Below are 25,930 nucleotides of genomic sequence, written 5' to 3' on the forward strand. Positions count from 1 at the left end.
CCCCCCCCACCCCCTCAGATCCCAATCTCTTGGGACCTTGGGCACGGGAGAGAGAGAGAGCGAGAGAGATGGACGTTGGCGGTTCTTGAAGGCTCGTTGAGTCTTGGCGACCTGTCCTTTCTCGTGGGGGCCGCAAAGAGAGAGACCCCTCTCCCGTTGAGAGCAGTGATCCACCACGAAAGACAACGGTCAGTATCTCAGCCGTCCAGTGACAGGTAGGTCCGGATGTCCTTGGGAAAACCGCCCATCCTTGGTCGCACGAGAAGACCTCCACATAATCCCCCCGTTATGCACACACGTCGACAAGAGTTGATGGTGGAAGCTTGCAAGTGATGGACCCTCGGTGGTATTCTTTGGTGCTGGTGGTGGTGGGGGGGGGGGGGGGGAGTGAGGGGGAAGGGCGAGGAGGGAGGAAGAGGGGGGCGGTGGGGGAGGGGGGGGGAAGAGACGAGGGGCTCACTTGCAGACGTACCTCTCCACCACCCTCTCGCATTTCTTGCAGGTGACGTAGCAGCACCAGTGGTACTTGCAGTGGCATCGTTCCACCACCTTCTCTGTGTAGGGGTTGTACCCGCGGCCACAGCACATGAGGGTGCAGCTGTCACTGCCATTGGACGTCTTGTTGCATTGCCTGCCGGAGGGAAGATGGAGTCATAGAGTCAAGCAGCGGAATAGCCGACCCAGACGAACACACTCAGTCGAGATTTTTAAACGACAGTTATAGACAATAGGTGCAGGAGGAGGCCATTCGGCCCTTCGAGCCAGCACCGCCATTCAATGTGATCATGGCTGATCATCCACAATCAGTACCCCGTTCCTGCCTTCTCCCCATACCCCTCTGACTCCATCATCCTTAAGAGCTCTATCCAACTCTCTCTTGAATGCATTCAGAGAATTGGCCTCCGCTGCCTTCTGAGGCAGAGAATTCCACAGATTCACAACTCTCTGACTGAAAAAGTTTTTCCTCATCTCAGTTCTAAATGGCCTACCCCTTATTCTTAAACTGTGGCCCTTGTTCTGGACTCCCCCAACATTGGGAACATGTTTCCTGCCTCTAACGTGTCCAACCCCTTAATAATCGTATACGTTTCGATAAGATCTCCTCTCATCCTTCTAAATTCCAGTGTATACAAGCCTAGTCGCTCCAGTCTTTCAACATATGACAGTCCCGCCATTCCGGGAATTAACCTAGTAAACCTACGCTGCATGCCCTCAATAGCAAGAACTCAATAGCAGTTAAAAACATATCTTTTTTAATCAAGGCATGGCAAGTTTATTTATATTGTACATTTCAGCAACAAGGCAATTCAAATTGCTTGACATCTGTATACTAAAACTCTCGTTTGTTTGTTCCTGAACGACAGCCAAAATGGTGCCCGATAGTGCAACAATCTTAGGCCCACCTTACTCACCGTCTTCCCTTTCGGTGTAGTCCTGGCTGTAGTTCAGGAACAAACAAACAAACAAATGAGAGTTTTAGTATATAGATGTCAAGCACTTTGAATTGCCTTGTTGCTGAAATGTGCAGTATAAATAAACTTGCCTTGCCTTGCCTTGATTAAAATCGGTGTTATATTTTTTAAGTTATTCACATTTTAAAGTTTAAATCTAGGGAGGGAGGGGGAGGCAACCCGCCTCCCGGCCCGGGTAGCCGCCATTGGTGGCACGGGAGCACGTGGCCGCTGGCTGGGTGAGGTCAAGTGGGGCGCGGGGCGGTGATGTCACCTTGTCCCTTATTTGGGAGTGAGATAGTTGGCAACCCCTAGCTGTGGAGGCCAAGACTTTGGGTATTTTTAAAGCAGATTGATAGGTTCTTGATTAGTAAAGGAGTCAAACATTACAATGAGAAGTCAGGAGAATGGGGTTGAAAGAGAAAAATAGATCAGCTATGATTGAATGGTACGGTATACTCAAGGGGCTGAATGGCCGAATTCTGCTCCAATGGAAGGAGATGGGGAGGAATTTATTTAGTCAGATGGTGGTGAATCTGTGAAATTCACTGCCAGAGACGGCTGTGGGTATTTGTAAGTTGGAGATTGATAAGATTCCTGATTAGACACAAAATGCTGGAGTAACTCAGTGGGTCAGGCAGCATCTCTGGAGAGAAGAAATGGGTGACATTTCTGGTCGAGACCCTTCTTCAGAAACGTCAATCAGTCTGAAGAAGGGTCTGTTCCGACCCGAAACGGCACCCATCCCTTCTCTCCAGAGATGCTGCCTGTCCCGCTGAGTTACTCCAGCACTTTGTGTCTGTCTTCGGTTTAAACCAGCACCTGCAGTTCCTTCCTGCAGATTCCTGATTGGTACAGGTGTCAAGGGTTTCGGGGAGAAGGCAGGAGAATGGGGTTGGGAGGGAGAGATAGATCAGCCATGATTGAATGGCGGAGTAGACTCGATGGTACGAAAGGCCGAAGCCTGCTCCTATTACTTATGAATTTCACAGGTGCGGTCTGACCCGCTAAATATCTTGCTGTTTACCCAGTTGTATATCTGCAATGCCTTGGCGGTTAGATCACTGGTCAGGCGGCTGCCAAGCTTCCAACTTGCAAACGTGGCCTTTAGATTTTAATTAACTTTTGACTCAGAGACATGTTTTGCAACAAAAAAAAACATTTTCTATTGTCCTTGGTCTTAGTTGAGTTGCTAAATGATGTATATTCATACGTATAAATATTGTATTTGCAAACTGACAGATCGTATCGATGGCCTGAGGGACTGCGTTCTGAGCGTGTCTTGGCAGCACGCGGTGTCCCGTGGTCTTTGTCAGGACTCGTGTCTCTGCACAATGCGTCTGCAACGGCCCGGCAGCGGTGCCAGGTCCAATGCCGCAACCCGCGGTGTGGAATTCATCGCCACACCGCGAGCTGCGAGCGACAATCCCTCTACTGGACACGGGAATACTCCTTGGTCTCAGAGGAACTATATCCCTGACGTGAGAGGGAGTCAAGAGTAGGGCTTCCAACTGTCCCGTATTAGCTGGGACATCACGTTTTTGGCCTAAATTGGTTTGTCCCGTATGGGACTGCCCTTGTCCCGTATTAGGCCCGGGGGGGCTGTAGGCCCGGGCGAAGTAGGCCCGGATGCTGTAGGCCCGGACGCTGTAGGCCCGGACCCTGTAGGCCTGGACGCTGGAGACCCGGGTGCCGCTTAACACAGGTTGCATAGCAACCCACCTCCCGGCCCGGGCGGCCGCCATTGGTGGAGCGGGAGCATGTGGCCGCTGGCCGGGTGAGGTCACGTGGGGTGCGGGGCGGTGACGTCACCTTATTTTGACCCTTATTTGGGAGTGAGATAGTTGGCACCCCTAGTCACAATGGGTCCCCACAATTGACTCCATCTACACTTCACGCTGCCTCAGGAAAGCAGGCACCCAATGTAATCCCAGAAGATAGGCACAAAGTGCTGGAGTAACCCAGCGGGTCAGGCAGCATCTCTGGAGGACATGGATAGGCGACGTTTCGGGTCGGGACCCTTCTTGAGCCTGATCCGAGTAAGATCAGTGAAGAAGGGTTCCGACCTGAAACGTCATCTATCCGTGTTCTCCAGAGATGACGCCTGACCCGCTGAGTTACTCCAGCACTTTGCGCCTTCTTTTGTAAACCAGCACCTGCAGTTCCTTGCTACCTTTCCCACTCCGGTCATTCCTTCTTCTCCCTGCTCCTGGTGGGCAGAAGAATCAGAAGGTTGAAAGCACGCACCACCAGACTCAAGAACAGCTCTGTTATCAGACTTCTGAACTGTCCTTCCATTTTCCAATCTTTCTCATTCATAATTTCATAGGTAATAGGAGCAGAATTAAGCTATTCGGCCCATCAATTCTACTGCACCATTCAATCATGGCCGATCTATCTCTCCCCCCCCCTAATCCCATTCTCCTACCTTCTCCCCATAACCCCTGACACCCGTACTAATTAAGAATCTATCAATCTCCACCTTAAAAATATCCATTGATTTGGCCTCCACAGCCTTCCACAGATTCACCACCCCCTGACTAAAGAAATTCCACCTCATCTCCTTCCTAAAGAAACGTCCTTTTATTCCGAGGCTGTGACCTCTGGTCCTAGACTCTCCCACTAGTGGAAACATCCTCTCCACATCCACTCTGAGCGAACACACTCGGCCCCGCTCCACGAACACACTCCGTTAGCCTACACTGTCCCGGCCTACAGCGCCCCGCGGGCCTACAACGTCCCCCCGGGCCTAATACGGGACAAGGTCGATCCCGTACAGGACAAACCAAATTAGCCCAAAATACGGGATGTCCCGGCTAATACGGGATAGGTGACGTTTCGGGTCGAGACCCTTCTTCAGACCGATCCTAGAAGGATCTGAAGAACTCCCCTACTATGTAAGACGTACAGAAGTGTGAAAACGCACACCTCCAGATTCAGGACCACTTTCTTCCCAGCCGTTATCAGGCAATCTAACCATCCTACCGCAACCAGAGACCAGTGCTGTACTCCCATCAACCTCATTGGTGACCCTCGGAATATCTTTGATCGGACTTGACTGGCTTTATCCTGCACTAAACATTATTCCCTTATCATGTATCTATACACTGTGGAAGGCTCGATTGTAATCGCGTATGGTCTTTCCGCTGACTGGTTAGTGCCCCACGTGACCTCACCCAGCCAGCGGCCACGTGCTCCCTCTCCACCAATGGGGGCTGCCCGGGCCGGGAGGCGGGTTGCTATGCAACCTCCGTTAGGCAACGCTCAGGCCTCTGGACCTACACTGTCCGGGCCTACAGCATCCGGGCCTACAGTGACCCCTGGGCCTAATATGGGACAAGGGCGGTCCCTTACGGGGCAAACCAATTTAGCCCAAAATAAGGGATGTCCCGGCTAATACAGGACAGTTGGCAACCCTACCTCACGCTGCCTCGGCAAGGCCACCAGCATAATCGAGGACCAGTCTCACCCCCGGTCACTCCCTCTTCTCCCCTCTCCCATCGGGCAATAGGTACAGAAGTGTGAAAACGCACACCTCCAGATTCAGGGACAGTTTCTTCCCAGCTGTTATCAGGCAACTGAACCATCCGATCACCACTTGAGTGGTCCTGAGCTACCATCTACTTCATTGGGGACCCTGGATTATCTTTTATCGGACCTTACTGGACTTTATCTGGCACTAAATATTATTCCCTTTATCTTGTATGTGTACACTGTTGACGGCTAGATTGTAATCATCTACAGTCTTTGTGTTGACTGGATAGCATGCAACAAAAAGCTTTTCACTTGACCTCAGTAGACATTATTTTAGCCATTTTGGGTGGAAGCAGGCCCTTCGGCCCATCGAGTCCGCACCGACCAGCAATCCCCACACACCAACACTATCCTACACACATGAGGGACAATTTAAATTGGTGGTGGGGAAGATGCTGGAGTCAATTATAAAAGACGAAATTGCTGAGCATTTGGATAGCAGTAACAGGATCATTCCGAGTCAGCATGGATTTACGAAGGGGAAATCATGCTTGACAAATCTATTGGAATTTTTTGAGGATGTAACTAGGAAAATTGACAGGGGAGAGTCGGTGGATGTGGTGTACCTCGACTTTCAGAAAGCCTTCGACAAGGTCCCACATAGGAGATTAGTGGGCAAAATTAGAGCACATGGTATTGGGGGTAGGGTACTGACATGGATAGAAAATTGGTTGACAGACAGAAAGCAAAGAGTGGGGATAAATGGGTCCCTTTCGGAATGGCAGGCAGTGACCAGTGGGGTACCGCAAGGTTCGGTGCTGGGACCCCAGCTATTTACGATATACATTAATGACTTAGATGAAGGGATTAAAAGTACCATTAGCAAATTTGCAGATGATACTAAGCTGGGGGGTAGTGTGAATTGTGAGGAAGATGCAATAAGGCTGCAGGGTGACTTGGACAGGTTGTGCGAGTGGGCGGATAGATGGCAGATGCAGTTTAATGTAGATAAGTGTGAGGTTATTCACTTTGGAAGTAAGAATAGAAAGGCAGATTATTATCTGAATGGTGTCAAGTTAGGAAAAGGGAATGTTCAACGAGATCTGGGTGTCCTAGTGCATCAGTCACTGAAAGGAAGCATGCAGGTACAGCAGGCAGTGAAGAAAGCCAATGGAATGTTGGCCTTCATAACAAGAGGACTTGAGTATAGGAGCAAAGAGGTCCTTCTGCAGTTGTACCGGGCCCTGGTGAGACCGCACCTGGAGTACTGTGTGCAGTTTTGGTCTCCAAATTTGAGGAAGGATATTCTTGCTATTGAGGGCGTGCAGCGTAGGTTCACTAGGTTAATTCCCGGAATGGCGGGACTGTCGTTTGTTGAAAGGCTGGAGCAATTAGGCTTGTATACACTGGCATTTAGAAGGATGAGGGGGGATCTTATTGAAACATATAAGATAATTAGGGGATTGGACACATTAGAGGCAGGAAACATGTTCCCAATGTTGGGAGAGTCCAGAACCAGGGGCCACAGTTTAAGAATAAGGGGTAGGCCATTTAGAACGGAGATGAGGAAGAACTTTTTCAGTCAGAGAGTGGTGAAGGTGTGGAATTCTCTGCCTCAGAAGGCAGTGGAGGCCAGTTCATTGGATGCTTTCAAGAGAGAGCTGGATAGAGCTCTTAAGGATAGCGGAGTGAGGGGGTATGGGGAGAAGGCAGGAACGGGGTACTGATTGAGAGTGATCAGCCATGATCGCATTGAATGGCGGTGCTGGCTCGAAGGGCTGAATGGCCTACTCCTGCACCTATTGTCTATTGTCTATTGTCTATAAATATCTTTACACCAAACCAATTAACCTACAAACCTATTTATTCACAAAATGCTGGAGTAACTCAGCAGGTCAGGCAGCATCTCGGGAGAGAAGGAATGGGTGACGTTTCGGGTCGAGACCCTTCTTAAGGGTCTCGACCCGAAACGTCACCCTTTCCTTCTCTCCCGAGATGCTGCCTGACCTGCTGAGTTACTCCAGCATTTTGTGAATAAATCGATTTGTACCAGCATCTGCAGTTATTTTCTTAACCTACAAACCTATATGTTTTTGGAGTGTGGGAGCAAAATGGAGCATCCAGAGAAAACCCATGCAGTCACAGGGAGAACGTACAGACAGCACCCAAAGTCAGGATCGAACCTGGGCCTCTGGCGCTGTAAGGCAGGAACTCTGCCGCTGCGCCACCGTGCCGCTCCTTCATGTGACAATGATAAACGAAACTCATAGTGGTAATTAACCACCTAACATAAGATAGACACAAAATGCTGGAGTAACGCAGCGGGACAGGCAGCATCTCTAGAGAGAAGGAATGGGTGACGTTTCAAGTCTGAGGAAGGGTCTCAACCAGAAACGTCACCCATTCCTTCTCTCCGGAGACGCTGCCTGCCTCGCTGAGTTACCCAGGCATTTTGTGTCCACCTTCGGTTTAAACCAGCATCTGCAGTTCCTTCCTAACATATCTGCTTTCGATATTAGTCGCCTATCTCTAATATGCAGAGGCAGACTGAATCATTTTTTGTGCGTCTCTGCTACGATTGTTAATTAACTAGAGAGCCTCCCATTATAACAGGTCAGCACCTGTACCCCAGAATCAATTATCACCCATTTTGAGCGTTCTACAGAGATGTAATGAGTGTAACAACGACACACATTAACATAGCACCTAGAATGTTAATCAGTCCTTCCTGCAGCCCTTCCCCCCCCGCACCTGTCTGGAATTTAGAAGTATGAGCTTGGTGGACAAATAGACAATAGGTGCAGGAGTAGGCCATTCGGCCCTTCGAGCCAGCACCGCCATTCAATGTGATCATGGCTGATCATTCTCAATCAGTATCCCGTTCCTGCCTTCTCCTCATACCCCCTTACTCCGCTACCCTTAAGAGCTCTATCCAGCTCTCTCTAGCCCCTCTCTCTAGCTCCTCAAAAAATTCCAGTAGATTAGTCAAGCATGATTTCCCCTTCGTAAATCCATGCTGACTCGGAACGATCCTGTTACTGCTATCCAAATGCTCCGCAATTTTGTCTTTTATAATTGACTCCAGCATCTTCCCCACCATTGATGTCAGACTAACTGGTCTATAAATTCCCCTTTCTCTCTCCCTCCCTCCTTTCTTAAAAAGTGGGATAACATTAGCTACCCTCCAATCCACAGGAACTGACCCTGAATCTATAGAATATTGGAAAGTGATCACCAATGCGTTCACAATTTTTAGAGCCACCTCTTTAAGTACCCTGGGATGCAGACCATCATGCCCTGAGGATTTATCAGCCTTCAGTCCCATCAGTCTACCCAAAACTTTTTCCTACCTAATGTGGATTTCCTCCAGTTCCTCAGTCACCCTAGGATCTCTGGCCACTAGAACATCTGGGAGATTGTTTGTATCCTCCTTAGTGAAGACAGATCCAAAGTACCGGTTCATTTCGTCTGCCATTTCCTTGTCCCCATAATAAATTCCCCTGCTTCTGTCTTCAAGGCACCCACATTTGCCTCGACTATTTTTTTCCTCTTCACATACCTAAAAAAGCTTTTACTATCCTCCTTTATATTCTTGGCTAGCTTACCCTCGTACCTCATCTTTTCTCCCCGTATTGCCTTTTTTAGTTATCTTCTGTTGCTCTTTAAGTGTCCCAATCCTCTGGCTTCCCAAGGAAGCCATCTTGTGGGGCCAAGGTGCTGGGAGGCATTGTGAGATTGTGCTCACGTACCGGTGATGTGAGACAGGCAGCATCTCTGGAGAGAAGGAATGGGTGACGTTTCGGGTCGAGACCCTTCTTCAGACTGGTTAAGGATAAGGGAAACAAGGTTTTTTGGACATTGGGACAGGTACACGGATTGGAAAGGTTTGGTGATATATAGGCCTAACAGGCAGATGGGACAAGCTTAGATGGGGCATCTGGGTCAGCATGGATGAGTTGGGCTGGACTATGATCAGCCATGATCACAATGAATGGCGGTGATGGCTCGAAGGGCTGAATGGCCTCCTCCTGCACCTATTTTCTATGTTTCTATACCCTCAGTCTCCTGCACTCAAAGGAATAAAGTCCTAGCCTGCCAAACCTATCCCTGTAGTAACATAGAAAATAGGTGCAGGAGTAGGCCATTCGGCCCTTCGAGCCAGCACCGCCATTCAATATGATCATGGCTGATCATCCAAAATCAGTACCCTATCCTTGCTTTTACACCATATCCCTTGATTCCTTTAGCCCGAAGAGCTACATCTAACTATCTCTTGAATACATCCATTGCCTTCTGCGGCAGAGAATTCCACAGATTCACAACTCTCTGGGTGAAAACGTTTTCCCTCAGAAAACAAGTCATGGTCGTAGCTAGTCATAGGGTCAATAGACAATAGGTGCAGGAGGAGGCCATTTGGCCCTTCGAGCCAGCCCCGCCATTCAATGTGATCATTGCTGATCATTCTCAATCAGTACCCCGTTCCTGCTTTCTCCCCATATCCCCTGACTCCGCTATCCTTAAGAGCTCTATCTAGCTCTCTCTTGAATGCATTCAGAGACTTGGCCTCCACTGCCTTCTGAGGCAGAGAATTCCACAGATTCACAACTCTCTGACTGAAAAAGTTTTTCCTCATCTCAGTTCTAAATGGCCTACCCCTTATTCTTAAACTGTGGCCCCTTGTTCTGGACTCCCCCATACCACTCGTGATGTTGTACACCTCTATAAGATCTCCACCTCCATTAAAAATGCCGCCTCTGGGGCGGTCACGGTGGCGAAGCGGTAGAGTTGCTGCCTTACAGCGAATGCAGCGCCGGAGACCCGTGTTCGATCCCGACTACGGGTGCTGTCTGTATGGAGTTTGTACGTTCTCCCTGTGACCTGCGTGGGTTTTCTCCGAGGTAATATGTTCCTTTATACGTCCCACACCGGGGAAATTTACAAAGATCTTACGAAAAATCTACGAGATCTTTGGTTTCCTCCCACATTCCAAAGACATACAGGTTTGTAGGTTAATTGGCTTGGTAAATGTAAAAATTGTCCCTAGTGTGTGTGTGTGTGTGTGTGTGTAGGATAGTGTTAATGTGCGGGGATCACTGGTCGGCGCGGACCCGGTGGGCCGAAGTGACTGTTTCCATGCTGTATCTCTAAACAATAAACATCACCCCTCATCCTCCTGCTCTCCAAGGAATAGAGTCCCAGCCTGCCCAACCTCTCCCTGTAGCTCAGGCCCTCGAGTCCTGGCAACACCATCATTTGTACAGAACAGGATATCTATTAACACCAGGTGAAGTCTCTTGCTAATCACCATTTTCTCACACGTGAAAAGCTCTAATTAATACACCACTTCCAGTGATTAGGTGTCATTGTTATATTACTAGAGACGACAAAGAGATGTTAATTGCCCTGTTGCGAAATTCCCCGCTCACAAACTAGTTCTTCCTGTTCCCACTAATAGTTTTTCTAGACTGAAGAAGGGTCTCGACCCGAAACGTCGCCCATTCCTTCTCTCCTGAGATGCTGCCTGATCTTAGATAGACACAAATGCTGGAGTAACTCAGCACTCAGTAATGCAGCATCTCTGGAGAAAAAGGTTGGGTGTCATTTCGGGTCAGAACCCTTCTTCGAAAGCCTTTCACTGTACCTCGGTACACGTGACAATAAACTAAACTGAAACTGAACTGACCAAGAGAAGTGAGTAGGAAATGAACTGCAGATGCTGGTTTAAACGCAAGATAGACACAAAAATGCTGGAGTAAAACAGTGGGTCAGGCAGCATCTCTGGAGAGAAGAAATGGGCGACGTTTCGGGTCGAGACCCTTCTTCAGACTGAGGGTCAAGGGAAAAGGAAATGAGAGATATAGACGTTGATGTAGAGAGATATTTTAGTTTAGAGATACAGTATGGAACAGTCCCTTTCGGCCCACAGAGTCCGCGCCGACCAGCGAACACCACACATTACCACTATCCCACACCCACTAGGGACAATTTTTACATTTACCAAGCCAATTAATCTACATACCTCCACGTCTTTGGAGTGTGGGAGGAAACCGAAGATCTCGGAGAAAACCCACGCAGGTCACGGGGAGAACGTACAAACTCCGTACAGACAGCGCCCGTAGTCGGGATCGAACCCGGGCCTCCGGCGTTGCATTCGCTGCAAGGCAGCAATTCTACCGCTGCGCCACCGTGCCGCCCCAAAGTAAGGGCTCGTCCGGGATTTGAACCCGGGACCTCTCGCACCCTAAGCGAGAATCATACCCCTAGACCAACAAAAACCCACGCGGTCATAGGGAGAACGTACAAACTCCGCACAGACAGCACCCCTAGAACAAGTAAATTAAAGATAGGCAAAAAAAGGAACAATGATAAAGGATTTTGTGTCTATGAACTGAACTGAACTCCAAATGAGAGTTGAAGAGGGAAACTGGAAGTAGGAAAAGGAGGGAGGAAAATCATTTCATCAGCACATAAGAAATGGGAGTAGAATCAGGCCATTCGGCCCATCAAGTCTACTCCGCCTTTCAATCATGGCTAGGGTTGCTAACTGTCCCGAATTAGCCGGGAGATCCCGTATTTTGGGCTAAATTGGTTTGTCCCGTACGGGACCGCCTTGTCCCATATTAGGGCCGGGGGGGCACGGTAGGCCCGGATGCTGTAGGCCCGGACACTGTAGGCCCGGTACTGTAGGTCTGGACAGTGTAGACCCTCTCCAGAGCCAGCACATCCTTCCTCAGAAATGGGGCCCAAAACTGCTCACAATATGACCAACTGCGACCTGACCAGCACCTTGTAGAGCCTCAGCATTACATACTGTGTGGTTGGTTCCCTGTACTAATCAATTTATTATGTATAGGAAAGAACTGCAGATGCTGGTTTAAATCGAAGGTGGACACAAAATGCTGGAGTAACTCAGCGGGTCAGGCAGCATCTCGGGAGAGAAGGAATGGGTGACGTTTCGGGTCGAGACCCTTCTTTGGGCTGATATGTCAGGGGAGGGGGGTGGGAACCCATTCCTTCTCTCCCGAGAGGCTGCCCAACCCGCTGAGTAACTCCGGCATTTTTTCGTGTGTCGATATATAATCAGTTTCTCACCTCTCCTGGGTTCCGTTGGAGCCCAGCTTCACGTTCTTGGCGCAGAAGTCGGGGGAGCTCTGCAGATACACCAGCTCTGTCTCGCGGATGGGTCTGATGTCGATGTCCTTGGGCACCAGTTGCTTCCGCGTCCCCACGGGCCGATGCACCACCCTGGTGGCGGACAGGTACTTCTGCTTCAGGTCCTGGGCGATGGAGCCGAGCTCCTGCAAGCCCTTCCAGCAGGTCTTCACCGAACACGAGCCCGAGACCCCGTGACATTTACACTTGATCTCCAGAGACGCCTTCAGGGCCTGCACAGAGTAGCATCAAAACATCACCGATTAGCACACAGAAACATAGAAAATAGGTGCAGGAGGAGGCCATTCGGCCCTTCGAGCCAGCACCGCCATTCTTTGTGATCACGGCTGATCGTCCACAATCAGTAACCCGTGCCTGCCTTCTCCCCATATCCCTTGATTCCGCTAGCCCCTAGAGCTCTATCTAACTCTCTTTTAAATTCATCCAGTGAATTGGCCTCCACTGCCCTCTGTGGCAGAGAATTCCACAAATTCACAACTCTCTGGGTGAAAAAGTTTTTTTCTCATCTCAGTTTTAAAATGGCCTCCCCTTTATTCTTAGACTGTGTGGCCCCTGGTTCTGGACTCCCCCAACATTGGGAAAAAATTTCCTGCATCTAGCTTATAATAATTTATAATTTATATACGTCTCTAATAATTTATAATTTTATACGTCTCTACAAGATCGTCTCTCATCCTTCTAAATCCCAGTAAATGATGAATTCTAGTATGATGCGTGTCAGGGGTTATGGGGAGAAGGCAGGAGAACGGGGTTAGGAGGGAAAGATAGATCAGCCATGAATAGACAATAGACAATAGACAATAGACAATAGGTGCAGGAGTAGGCCATTCAGCCCTTCGAGCCAGCACCGCCATTCAATGCGATCATGGCTGATCACTCTCAATCAGTACCCCGTTCCTGCCTTCTCCCCATACCCCCTCACTCCACTATCCTTAAGAGCTCTATCCAGCTCTCTCTTGAAAGCATCCAACGAACTGGCCTCCACTGCCTTCTGAGGCAGAGAATTCCACACCTTCACCACCCTCTGACTGAAAAAGTTCTTCCTCATCTCCGTTCTAAATGGCCTACCCCTTATTCTCAAACTGTGGCCCCTTGTTCTGGACTCCCCCAACATTGGGAACATGTTATCTGCCTCTAATGTGTCCAATCCCCTAATTATCTTATATGTTTCAATAAGATCCCCCCTCATCCTTCTAAATTCCAGTGTATACAAGCCCAATCGCTCCAGCCTTTCAACATACGACAGTCCCGCCATTCCGGGAATTAATCTAGTGAACCTACGCTGCACGCCCTCCATAGCAAGAATATCCTTCCTCAAATTTGGAGACCAAAACTGCACACAGTACTCCAGGTGCGGTCTCACCAGGGCCCGGTACAACTGTAGAAGGACCTCTTTGCTCCTATACTCAACTCCTCTTGTTACGAAGGCCAACATTCCATTGGCTTTCTTCACTGCCTGCTGAACCTGCATGCTTCCTTTCATTGACTGATGCACTAGGACACCCAGATCTCGTTGAACTCCCCCTCCTCCTAACTTGACACCATTCAGATAATAATCTGCCTTTCTATTCTTACTTCCAAAGTGAATAACCTCACACTTATCTACATTAAACTGCATCTGCCATGTATCCGCCCACTCACACAACCTGTCCAGGTCACCCTGCAGCCTTATTGCATCTTCCTCACAATTCACACTACCCCCCAACTTAGTATCATCTGCAAATTTGCTAATGGTACTTTTAATCCCTTCGTCTAAGTCATTAATGTATATCGTAAATAGCTGGGGTCCCAGCACCGAACCTTGCGGTACCCCACTGGTCACTGCCTGCCATTCCGAAAGGGACCCATTTATCCCCACTCTTTGCTTTCTGTCTGTTAACCAATTTTCTATCCATGTCAGTACCCTACCCCCAATACCATGTGCCCTAATTTTGCCCACTAATCTCCTATGTGGGACCTTGTCGAAGGCTTTCTGAAATGGCGGAGTAGACTTGATGGGCCGAATGGCCTAATTCTGCTCCTGTCACACATGAATTTATGAACATCTGCCACCGTTGACCTGATCCAGTTTGGATACCATGCAAAACTAAGCTTTCCACCGTATGGTGGTACGCATTAGTTCAGTTTAGTTTATTGTCACGTGTACCGAGGTACAGTTACAAGCTTTTGTTGCGTGTTAACCAGTCAGCGTAAAAACGCAGTGGTGCGGCGGTAGAGTTGCTGCCTGACAGCGCCAGAGACCCGGTTTCGATCCTGACCACGGCTGCTGTCTGTACAAAGCTCGTAAACATCCTCCCCGTGGCCGCGTGAGTTTTCACCGGGCGCTCCGGTTTCCTCCCACATCCTAAAGACGAGCGGGTCTGTAGGTCAAATGGCCCTGTGTAAATTGCTCCCAGTGTGCAGGGTGGGACTAGTGTACGGTGATCACTGGTTGGCGTGGACTCGTTGGGCTGAAGGACCTGTGTCTCTGTATCTCTAAAGTTGAAAGTTTACTGAGCTACATTGAAAGGCCTGTTTCCATGTTGGTGGTGCAGCGGTAGAGCTACTGCCTTACCGTGACAAAGAGACCCGGGTTCGATCCCAACTACGGGTGCTTGTCTGTGCAGGAGTTTGTACGTTCTGCCCGTGACCTGCGTGGGTTTTCTCTGAGATCTTCAGTTTCCTCCGACACACCAAAGACGTGCAGGTTGGAGGTGAATTGGCTTGGTGTAAGTGTAAAAATTGTCCCGAGTGTGTGTAGGATAGTAAGTGTGCGGGGATCGCTGGTGGGTGCTGACTCGGTGGGCCGATGGGCCTGTTTGCTCGCTGGTATCTCTGAGGTCTAAGGCTCACTTGAGGTACAGTATAAGGGCCTGTTTCCACGGTGTTTCTCCGAAAGAGCCATTAGGAGGCAGTGATCACAATATGATAAGTTTTACTCCACAAATTGAGAGGGAGAAGGGAAAATTGCATGTGTCCGTATTACAGTATAGCAAAGGGGATTACAGAGGCATGAGGCAGGAGATGGCCAGATTTGACTGGAAGGAGGCCCTCGCAGGGAAGACGGTGGAACAGCAATGGCAGGTATTCCTGGGAATAATGCAGAAGTTGCAGGATTAATTTATCCCAAAGAGGAGGAAAGATTCTAAGGGGAGTAAGAGGCACCCGTGGCTGACAAGGGAAGTCAAGGACAGCATAAAAATAAAAGAGATGAAGTATAACATAGCAAAGATGAGTGGGAAGCCAGAGGATTGGGACTCTTTTAAAGAGCAGCAGAAGATAACTAAAAAGGCAATACGGGGAGAAAAGATGAGGTACGAGGGTAAGCTAGCCAATAATATAAAGGAGGATAGTAAAAGCTTTTTTAGGTATGTGAAGAGGAAAAAAATAGTCACGGCAAATGTGGGTCCCTTGAAGACAGAAGCGAGGGAATTTATTATGGGGAACAAGGAAATGGCAGACGAGTTGAACCGGTACTTTGGATCTGTCTTCACTAAGGAAGATACAAACAATCTCCCAGATGTTCTAGTGGCCAGAGATCCTAGGGTGACGGAGGAACTGAAGGAAATCCACATTAGGCAGGAAATGGTGTTGGGTAGACTGATGGGACTGAAGGCTGATAAATCCCCAGGGTCTGATGGTCTGCATCCCAGGGTACTTAAGGAGGTGGCTCTAGAAATTGTGGACGCATTGGTAATCATTTTCCAATGTTCTATAGATTCCGGATCAGTTCCTGTGGATTGGAGGGTAGCTAATGTTGTCCCACTTTTTAGGAGGGAGAGAGAAAACGGGAAATTATAGACCAGTTAGTCTGACATCAATGGTGGGGAAGATGCTGGAGTCAATTATAAAAGACGAAATTGCGGAGCATTTGGATAGCAGTAACAGGATCGTTCCGAGTCAGCATGGATTTACGAAGGGGAAATCATGCTTGACTAATCTTCTGGAATTTTTTGAGGATGTAACTAGGAAAATTGACAGGGGAGAGCCGATGGATGTGGTGTACCTCGACTTTCAGAAAGCCTTCGACAAGGTCCCACATAGATTAGTGGGCACATGGTATTGGAGGTAGGGTACTGACATGGATAGAAAATTGGTTGGCAGACAGAAAGCAAAGATTGGGGATAAATGGGTCCCTTTCAGAATGGCAGGCAGTGACTAGTGGGGTACCGCAAGGCTCGATGCTGGGACCGCAGCTATTTACAATATACATTAATGACTTGGATGAAGGGATTAAAAGTACCATTAGCAAATTTGCAGATGATACAAAGCTGGGTGGTAGTGTGAATTGTGAGGAAGATGCTATGAGGTTGCAGGGTGACTTGGACAGATTGTGTGAGTGGGCGGATGCATGGCAGATGCAGTTTAATGTGGATAAGTGTGAGGTTTCCACTTTGGTGGTAAGAATAGGAAGGCAAATTATTATCTGAATAGTGTCAAGTTAGGAAAAGGGGACGTACAACGAGATCTGGGTGTCCTAGTGCATCAGTCACTGAAAGGAATCATGCAGGTACATGCAATGAAGAAAGCCAATGGAATGTTGGCCTTCATAACAAGAGGAGTTGAGTATAGGAGCAAAGAGGTCCTTCTGCAGTTGTACAGGGCCCTAGTGAGACCGCACCTGGAAAACTGTGTGCAGTTTTGGTCTCCAAATTTGAGGAAGAACATTCTTGCTATTGGGGGCGTGCAGCGTAGGTTTACTAGGTTAATTCCCGGAATGGCGGGACTGTCATATGTTGAAAGACAGGAGTGACTAGGCTTGTATACACTGGAATTTAGAAGGATGAGAGGGGATCTTACCGAAACATATAAGATTATTAAGGGGTTGGACACGTTAGAGGCAGGAAACATGTTCCCAATGTTGGGGGAGTCAAGAACCAGGGGGCACAGTTTAAGAATAAGGGGTAGGCCATTTAGAACGGAGATGAGGAAAAACTTTTTCAGTCAGAGAGTTGTGAATCTGTGGAATTCTCTGCCTCAGAAGGCAGTGGAGGCCAATTCTCTGAATGCATTCAAGAGAGAGCTAGATAGAGCTCTTAAGGATAGCGGAGTCTGGGGTTATGGGGAGAAGGCAGGAACGGGGTACTGATTGAGTATGATCAGCCATGATCACATTGAATGGTGTTGCTGGCTCGAAGGGCTGAATGGCCTCCTCCTGCACCTATTGTAAAAAAAAAAGAACTGAGCCAAACCATGGTGAATTACCTGTCGCCCGACCTCGCTGTTGTGCAGGTTCATCAGTTTGTTTGCCTGCGAGCGGGATTTTTTCATCTTCATCGGGGAGTCGGAGAACTTGGATCCCAGCAGAATTCCGTAGTTGAGGTTGTCGTTGCACCCGCCCCACCGGAAGCCGGGCCCCGCCGCCTCGGGGCCCACGGTGCCACAGGAGCAGCCCGGCAGGTCCCCTGAGGTACAGGCCCTGGCTATCGTGTGGCTGATGGCAGCGGCTGAGAGAGCGTGGACGAAGGCAGACTCCCTGGTACCTGCAAAGCAAAAAAGGGCAGAGCCTTGATAGGAAAGGTTCTTTATGGACATGGGCCAAAACACAGGCAGGTTAGTTAAGTTTAGTTTAGTTTAGTCTGGAGATACAGCGCAGAAACAGGCCCTTCGGCCCACCAGGTCCGCACCGACCAGCGATCCCCACACACTAACACTATCCTACCCACTCCTAGGGCCAATTTTTACATTTTGCCAAGCCAATTTACCTACAAGCCTGTACGTCTTTGGAGTGTGGGAGGAAACCGAAGATCTCGGAGAAAACCCACGCAGGTCACGGGGAGAACGTACAAACTCCGTACAGACAGTACCCGCGGTCGGGATCGAACCCGGGTCTCCGGCGCTGCATTCGCTGTAAGGCAGCAACTCTACCGCTGCGCCACTGTACCGCCATTAGTTAGTTAAGTGAGTTTGGTTTATTGTCACATGTACAGTGAAAAGCTTTTGTTGCGTGCTAACCAGTCAGCCGAAGGACAAGACACGATTACAATCGAGCCGTTCGCAGTGCACAGATACATGATAAGGGAAAAACGTTTAGTGCAAGGTAAAGCCAGCAAAGTCCATATCAAGGATAGTCCGATGGTCACCACAGAGGTGGATAGTAGTTCAGCACTGCTCTCTGGTTGTGGTAGGATGGTTCAGTTGCCTGATAACAGCTGGGAAGAAACTGTCCCTGAATCTGGAGGTGTGCGTTTTCACACTTCTGTACCTCTTGCCCTGATGGGAGAGGGGCGAAGATGGAGTGGCCAGGGTGTGATTGGTCCTTGATTATGCTGCTGGCCTTGCCGAGGCAGCGTGAGGTGTACATGGGGCACCGCTGTATTATTCTAAACTAAAAAAGCACCTGTATTTCCCTTCCAATTTTCAAACTCACTTTGATGCCCTTTAGCCTACAGATCTCAGGCACAGGCGGACACACAAAGTGCTGGAGTAACTCAGCGGGTCAGGCAGCATCTCTGGAGAAAAGGAATTGGCGACGTTTTGGGGTCATGACCCTTCTTCAGACAGGGGTCTAAAGGTAGAGTGTTTAGCTTAGTTTTGCTTTTTTTTAAAAGATAAACAGCATAGAAACAGGCCCTTCAACTGACCGAGTCTCTGCCTCAGAAGGCAGTGGAGGCCAATTCTCTGAATGCATTCAAGAGAGAGCTAGATAGAGCTCTTAAGGATAGCGGAGTCAGGGGGTACGGGGAGAAGGCAGGAACGGGGTACTGATTGAGAATGATCAGCCATGATCACATTGAATGGCGGTGCTGGCTCGAAGGGCCAAATGGCCTCCTCCTGCACCTATTGTCTATTGTCTATTGCTCAGTATTGAGAGCAATCCCGGACCACAACATCCGAGGAAGGATGTGCTGGCTCTGGAGAGGGTCAAGGGGGAAAGGTTACGACAATGATCCCCGGGGATGATTGGGTTACCATATGATAAGCATTTGACGGTACTGGACCTGAACTCGCTGGAGTTTAAAAAGATGAGGGGGACCTCATTGAAACTTACCGAAGAGTGAGCGGCCTGGAGAGAGTGGATGTGGAGAGGATGTTTCCACTAGTGGGAGAGTCTATGGCTAGAGGTCATAGCCTCAGAATTAAAGGATGTTCCTTTAGAAAGGAGATAAGGAGGAATTTATTTAGTCACAGGGTGGTAAATCTGCGGAATTCATTGCCACAGAAGGCTGTGGAGGCCAAGTCAAATGAAATTTTAAGGCTTCTATACACTGGAATTTAGAAGGTTGAGAGGGGATCTTATCGAAACATATAGGATTATTAAGGGGTTGGACACGTTAGAGGCAGGAAACATGTTCCCAATGTTGGGGGAGTCCAGAACCAGGGGCCACAGTTTAAGAATAAGGGGTAGGCCATTTAGAACGGAGATGAGGAAAAACTTTTTCAGTCAGAAGAGTTGTAAATCTGTGGAATTCTCTGCCTCAGAAGGCAGTGGAGGCCAATCCTCTGAATGCATTCAAGAGAGAGCTAGATAGAGCTCTTAAGGATAGCGGAGTCAGGGGATATGGGGAGATGGCAGGAACGGGGTACTGATTGAGAATGAGCAGCCATGATCACATTGAATGGCAGTGCTGGCTCAAAGGGCCGAATGGCCTACACCTGCACATATTGTCTATTGTCAAAGATAGATTATTGATTAGTACGGGGTGTCAGGGGTTGTGGTGAGAAGGCAGGAGAATGGGGTTAGGAGGGAGAGATCGATCAGCCGTGATTGAATGGCGGAGTAGACTTGATGGGCCGAATGGCCTAATTCTGCTCCTATCACGTGACCTGGGCGCAACTACAGATGATGCCTACCCCTCTCCAGGTCTGGCGGGAAGAAAGGGGCCAGTTCGATGGAGGAGCAGTTCCACCTCATGTCGGTGAAGGTTTTGCGGCAAGTCTTCTGGACCTCCCGTGCCGCCCGCACGATGCTCTTCATGAGGTCCAGGTTGCTACGGCAAAGTTGCTGCTGTGCAGAAACCAGGCCCTCCAAGTGCTTGCAGTTCTGGGTCTGGTTGAAGGGGAGGGAAGATCCAGTCCTCGACAAAGCCCTGTACGGAAATCCAAAATGCACAAGGGTCAGTCATAGACAGGGTTGCCAACTCCCTCACTCCCAAATAAGGGACAAAAGGTGACCTCACCACCCCACGCCCCCAGGTGACCTCACCCAGCCAGCGGCCACATGCTCCCACTCCACCAATGGTGGCCACCCAGGCCAGGAGGCGGGTTGCTACGCAACCTCCGTTAGGTGGCGCCTAGGCCTCTGGGCCTGCACTGTCCAGGTCTACAGCGCCCCCCCGGGCCTAATACGGGACAAGGGTGGTCCCGTCCTGGAAAAAACAATTTAGCCCAATATATGGGATGTCCCAGCTAATACGGGACAGTTGGCAACCCTCGTCATAGAGTGATACAGCGGGGAAACAGGCCCTTCGGCGACTACTTGCCCACACTGACCAACATGCCCCATCTACACTAGTGCCACCTGCCTGCATTTGGCCCATATTCCTCTAAACCCGTCCTACCCATGTACCTGTCTAATTGTTTCTTAAAGGTCCCGATAGTCCCTGCCTCAACTACCTCCTAGAAGTATAGAAAATAGGTGCAGGAGGAGGCCATTTGGCCCTTCGAGCCTGCACCACCATTCATTGTGATCATGGCTGATCATTCACAATCAGTAACCCGTGCCTGCCTTCTCCCCATATCCCTTGATTCCGCTAGCCCCTAGAGCTCTATCGAACTCTCTTTTAAATTCATCCAGTGAATTGGCCTCCACTGCCCTCTGTGGCAGAGAATTCCACAAATTCACAACTCTCTGGGTGAAAAAGTTTCTTCTCACCTCAGTTTTGAACGGCCTCCCCTTTATTCTTAGACTGTGTGGGCCCTGGTTCTGGACTCCCTCAACATTGGGAACATTTTGCCTGCATCTAGCTTGTCCACTCCTTTTAGAATTTTATACGTCTATATAAGACGTATAGTCATTATAGTCTCTATAAATGTTTCTTAAACGTTGCAAGAGTCCCTGCCTCAACTACCTCCTCTAGCTCAGTCTGAAGAAGGGTCTCGACCCGAAATGCCACCCATTTCCTTCTCTCCTGAGATGCTGCCTGACCTGCTGAGTTACTCCAGCATTTTGTGAATAAATACCAGCATCTGCAGTTATTTTCTTACACCTCCTCTAGCAGCTCGTTCCATACACCCAGTGCCCTTTGTGTGATCTAGTTTAGTTTACTTTTAGAGATACGGCATGCAAACAGGCCCTTCGGCCCACCTAGTCCGCGCTGACCGGCGATCCCCGCACACTCTCACTATCCTACACACACTAGGGACAATTTATAATTTTACCAAAACCAAATAACCCACAAACCTAAATCTGTACGTCTTTGGAGTGTGGGAGGAAACCGGAGCACCCGGAGGAAACCCACGCAGGTCACGGGGAGAACGTACAAACTCCGTACTGACAGCACCCGTAGTCAGGATCGATCCCGGGTCCCTGGCGCTTTGAGGCAGCAACTCTACCGCTGCGCCACCGTTGTGCAGTTCCTTGCATCCCCTGTCCTGTGTATGTATGTATAATGAGCGTGTATGTCCACACGTGATCACGCGTGGCGTTAGTGTGCAGGGCAGGAATACTCACAGCCAGCGGATGGCATGGCAGAGGTGGGTGTCGAGCAGCAGCGCGCAGATGGAAGCAAGCAGCCAACCCGCCGCCAGTCTCATTCCTCTCACGGCGTCCGGACCAACCAACAGGAGACAAGTCGCCACCAACACCAAACCCGCGTTCCCTCAGCGCCGGTCCCGAACCGTCACGACGTACCTGGAACATAAGGGCAGACCATTAGCACACACACACTGACTTGGTGATTGTCATAATGCCATCAGGAATAGGAGCGGAATTAGGCCGTTCGGCCCATCAAGTTACTCCGCCATTCAATCATGGCTGATCTATCTCTCCCTCCTAACCCCATTCTCCTGCCTTCTCCCCGTAACCCCTGACACCCGTACTAATCAAGAATCTATCTATCTCTGCCTTAAAAAGATTGTTTAGTTTATTATTTGATTGATTATTTGATTGGTAACTCAAATTTCACTGTACCTGAATTGCTACATGTAACAACAAATTGATCTTGAAATCTTGAAATCTTGATTAATTGACTGATTGCTGATCAATTAACCGTTTGCTTAATTTACTGTTTGAATAATTAAATTATTGATCATTGATTGATTAATGAACTGACTGATTGGCTTATCGATTGATAGACAGATCAATCGTTCGATTGATTGATTGATTGATTGATTGATTGATTGATTGATTGATTGATTGATTGATTGATTGATTGATTGATTGATTGATTGATTGATTGATTGATTAATTGACTGACGGACTGAATGGAGGAAAGAAAGACACAGCATGGAAACAGGCCCTTCGGCCCACCAAGTCCATGCCGACCATCGATCACCCATATCCCACTTTCTCATCCACTCCTTACAATAGACAATAGACAATAGGTGCAGGAGGAGGCCATTCGGCCCTTCGAGCCAGCACCGTCATTCAATGTTATCATGGCTGATCATTCTCAATCAGTACCCCGTTCCTGCCTTCTCCCCATACCCCTTGACTCCGCTGGGCCGGAAGGTGGGTTGCTATGCAACCTCCGTTAGGTGGCGTCCGGGTCTCTGGACCTACAGCGCCCCCCCCCCCCCATCCGGGCCTAATACGGGACAAGGGCGGTCCAGTATGGGACAAACCAATTTAGTTATACGGGATGTCCCAGCTAATACAGGACAGTTGGCAACCCTATCAGGATCGACGCTGGGCCTCTGGCGCTGTGAGGCGGCGGCTTTACCAGATGCCCTCATTGCAGGAAAGTAATCACATGCTGTTTATTTCCTACTCCTCCCACAGCACTATTGATCACTGTTGCACTGGTCACATCCGTGAGTTACGTGTAGGTATCTCCGGCTTGCAACCAATTCCTTCTAAGTCACAGGTCAAAGGATGGTTTGGAGAAAATGCTATGTTGTTGGAGATGTCACTTGTCATCTGAGATCTTTGAACCAACGATACACTTGCTTTTTTACGCATAAAGATACAATTACAATGTTTAAAAGATGCTTGGACCGGGTGTAAGGATAGGAAAGGGTTGGAGGGAGATGGGCCGAACGTGGGCAGGTGGGACCAGCTCAGCTAGACACCTTGGTCAGGATGGACGCGTTGGGCCGAAGGGCCTGTTTCCATATTGCGTAACTCCATGATTCTATGAGAATGAAAAAGCTAGACTGCATGGAAACAGCTTCTCACGGTTTCTGAATGGTCTGATAGCTGTTCCAACATTCAGGCCAGGATAGAATCATGGAGTCAATAGACAATAAACAATAGACAATAGGTGCAGGAGTAGGCCATTCAGCCCTTCGAGCCAGCACCGCCATTCAATGCGATCATGGCTGATCACTCTCAATCAGTACCCCGTTCCTGCCTTCTCCCCATACCCCCTAACTCCGCTATCCTTAAGAGCTCTATCCAGCTCTCTCTTGAAAGCATCCAACGAACTGGCCTCCACTGCCTTCTGAGGCAGAGAATTCCACACCTTCACCACTCTCTGACTGAAAAAGTTCTTCCTCATCTCCGTTCTAAATGGCCTACCCCTTATTCTTAAACTGTGGCCCCTTGTTCTGGACTCCCCCAACATTGGGAACATGTTTCCTGCCTCTAATGTGTCCAATCCCCTAATTATCTTATATGTTTCAATAAGATCCCCCCTCATCCTTCTAAATTCCAGTGTATACAAGCCCAATCGCTCCAGCCTTTCAACATACGACAGTCCCGCCATTCCGGGAATTAACCTAGTGAACCTACGCTGCACGCCCTCCATAGCAAGAATATCCTTCCTCAAATTTGGAGACCAAAACTGCACACAGTACTCCAGGTGCGGTCTCACCAGGGCCCGGTACCACTGTAGAAGGACCTCTTTACTCCTATACTCAACTCCTCTTATTACGAAGGCCAACATTCCATTGGCTTTCTTCACTGCCTGCTGTACCTGCATGCTTCCTTTCATTGACTGATGCACTAGGACACCCAGATCTCGTTGAACTCCCCCTCCTCCTAACTTGACACCATTCAGAATAATCTGCCTTTCTATTCTTACTTCCAAAGTGAATAACCTCACACTTATCTACATTAAACTGCATCTGCCATGTATCCGCCCACTCACACAACCTGTCCAAGTCACCCTGCAGCCTTATTGCATCTTCCTCACAATTCACACTACCCCCCAACTTAGTATCATCTGCAAATTTGCTAATGGTACTTTTAATCCCTTCGTCTAAGTCATTAATGTATATCGTAAATAGCTGGGGTCCCAGCACCGAACCTTGCGGTACCCCACTGGTCACTGCCTGCCATTCCGAAAGGGACCCATTTATCCCCACTCTTTGCTTTCTGTCTGTCAACCAATTTTCTAAGTCAAAGAGTAATTGAGCCACAGGGCCACAGAGACATAGAGTCATTGAGTGATCGAGACATAGAGACATAGTCATAGAGTCACAGAGACTTTGAGACATAATCACAGAGTCATAGAGTCACAGAGACATAGAGTCATAGAGACATAGAGTCATAGTCATAGAGACTAGAGTCATAGTCATAGAGACATAGAGTCATAGAGTCACAGAGTCATAGAGTCACAGAGTCATAGAGTCATAGCCATAGAGACTAGAGTCATAGTCATAGAGACTAGAGTCATAGAGTCATAGTCATTGAGTCATTGAGTCATTGAGCCATAGAGTACAGAAGAAGGCCCTCTGGCCCACTTTGTCCATGCCGACCAAGTTGATCCTGACTACGGGCGCTGTCTGTACGGAGTTTGTACGTCCTCCCCGTAACCCGCGTGGGTTTTCTCCGAGATCTTCGGTTTCCTCCCACACTCCAAAGACGTGCAGGGTTGTAGGTTAATTGGCTTGGTAAATGTAAAAATTGTCCCTAGTGGGTATAGGATGGTGTTAATATGTGGGGATCGCCGGTTGGCGCGGGCACGGAGGGCCGAAGGGCCTGTTTCTACGCTGTATCTCTAAACCAAACCAAATTATACTTCTCCTTGTAGCTAATACCCTCTAATCTAGGCAGAATTCTGGTAAACCTCCTCTGCACCCTCTCGGAAGCCATATATTTTAGAAACATAGAAACATAGAAAATAGGTGCAGGAGTAGGCCCTTCGAGCCTGCACCGCCATTTAATATGATCATGGCTGATCATCCAACTCAGTATCCCGTACCTGCCTTCTCTCCATACCCCCTGATCCCTTTAGCCACGAGGGCCACATCTAACTCCCTCTTAAATATAGCCAATGAACTGGCCTCAACTACCTTCTGTGGCAGAAGGTATCATGGGGTGACCTGACCTGCACGCAATACTCCAAATGTGCTCGAACCAAAGTCTTAATTTCATATCTTTGTTTATCAACCTGTTGGCTGATTAAAATAGACAATAGACAATAGACAATAGGTGCAGGAGTAGGCCATTAGGCCCTTCGAGCCAGCACCGCCATTCAATGTGATCATGGCTGATCATCCAACTCATTCTCAATCAGTACCCCGTTCCAGGGGAGAACGTACAAACTCCGCACAGACAGCACCCGTCTGACCTCTGGTTCTTCATTCCCCAGCACCTTACCCTTCTCCCCTGCCTCTCAGTCTGAAGAAGGGCCATGACCTGAAACGTCACCCATTCTTTCTCTAAAGTGATGCTGTCTGACCCGTTGAGTTACTCCAGCATATTGTGTATGAATATCTTCTGAGTCTGAAGAAGGGTCTTGACCCGAAACGTCACCCATTCCTTCTTTCCTGAGATGCTACCTGACCTGCTGAGTTACTCTAGCATT

General features: G+C 48.9%; 1 protein-coding gene and 1 non-coding gene across 2 annotated transcripts in view; both read right to left on the bottom strand.

Moving 5' to 3' along the window:
- Positions 1-443: 443 nt before the first annotated feature.
- The window catches only part of wnt11 (wingless-type MMTV integration site family, member 11), a 50,401-nt gene continuing 24,914 nt past the window's right edge, over positions 444-25,930 (bottom strand). Inside the window, exons 2-6 of the mRNA XM_078402948.1 lie at positions 21,691-21,870; positions 19,872-20,107; positions 17,283-17,560; positions 12,018-12,310; positions 444-631 (exon numbers count right to left, since the gene is read on the bottom strand). Of these exons, the coding sequence (XP_078259074.1) occupies positions 457-631; positions 12,018-12,310; positions 17,283-17,560; positions 19,872-20,107; positions 21,691-21,773 (1,065 nt within the window). The 5' untranslated portion in view covers positions 21,774-21,870 and the 3' untranslated portion in view covers positions 444-456. The remainder of the gene's footprint in view (positions 632-12,017; positions 12,311-17,282; positions 17,561-19,871; positions 20,108-21,690; positions 21,871-25,930) is intronic.
- On the bottom strand, positions 11,129-11,202 carry trnap-agg (transfer RNA proline (anticodon AGG)). The gene has a single exon. It is a non-coding gene; the product is annotated as a tRNA-Pro (tRNA).

Source organism: Rhinoraja longicauda, chromosome 7, assembly GCF_053455715.1.
Source record: "Rhinoraja longicauda isolate Sanriku21f chromosome 7, sRhiLon1.1, whole genome shotgun sequence".
In the NCBI taxonomy this organism is placed as follows: domain Eukaryota; kingdom Metazoa; phylum Chordata; class Chondrichthyes; order Rajiformes; family Arhynchobatidae; genus Rhinoraja; species Rhinoraja longicauda.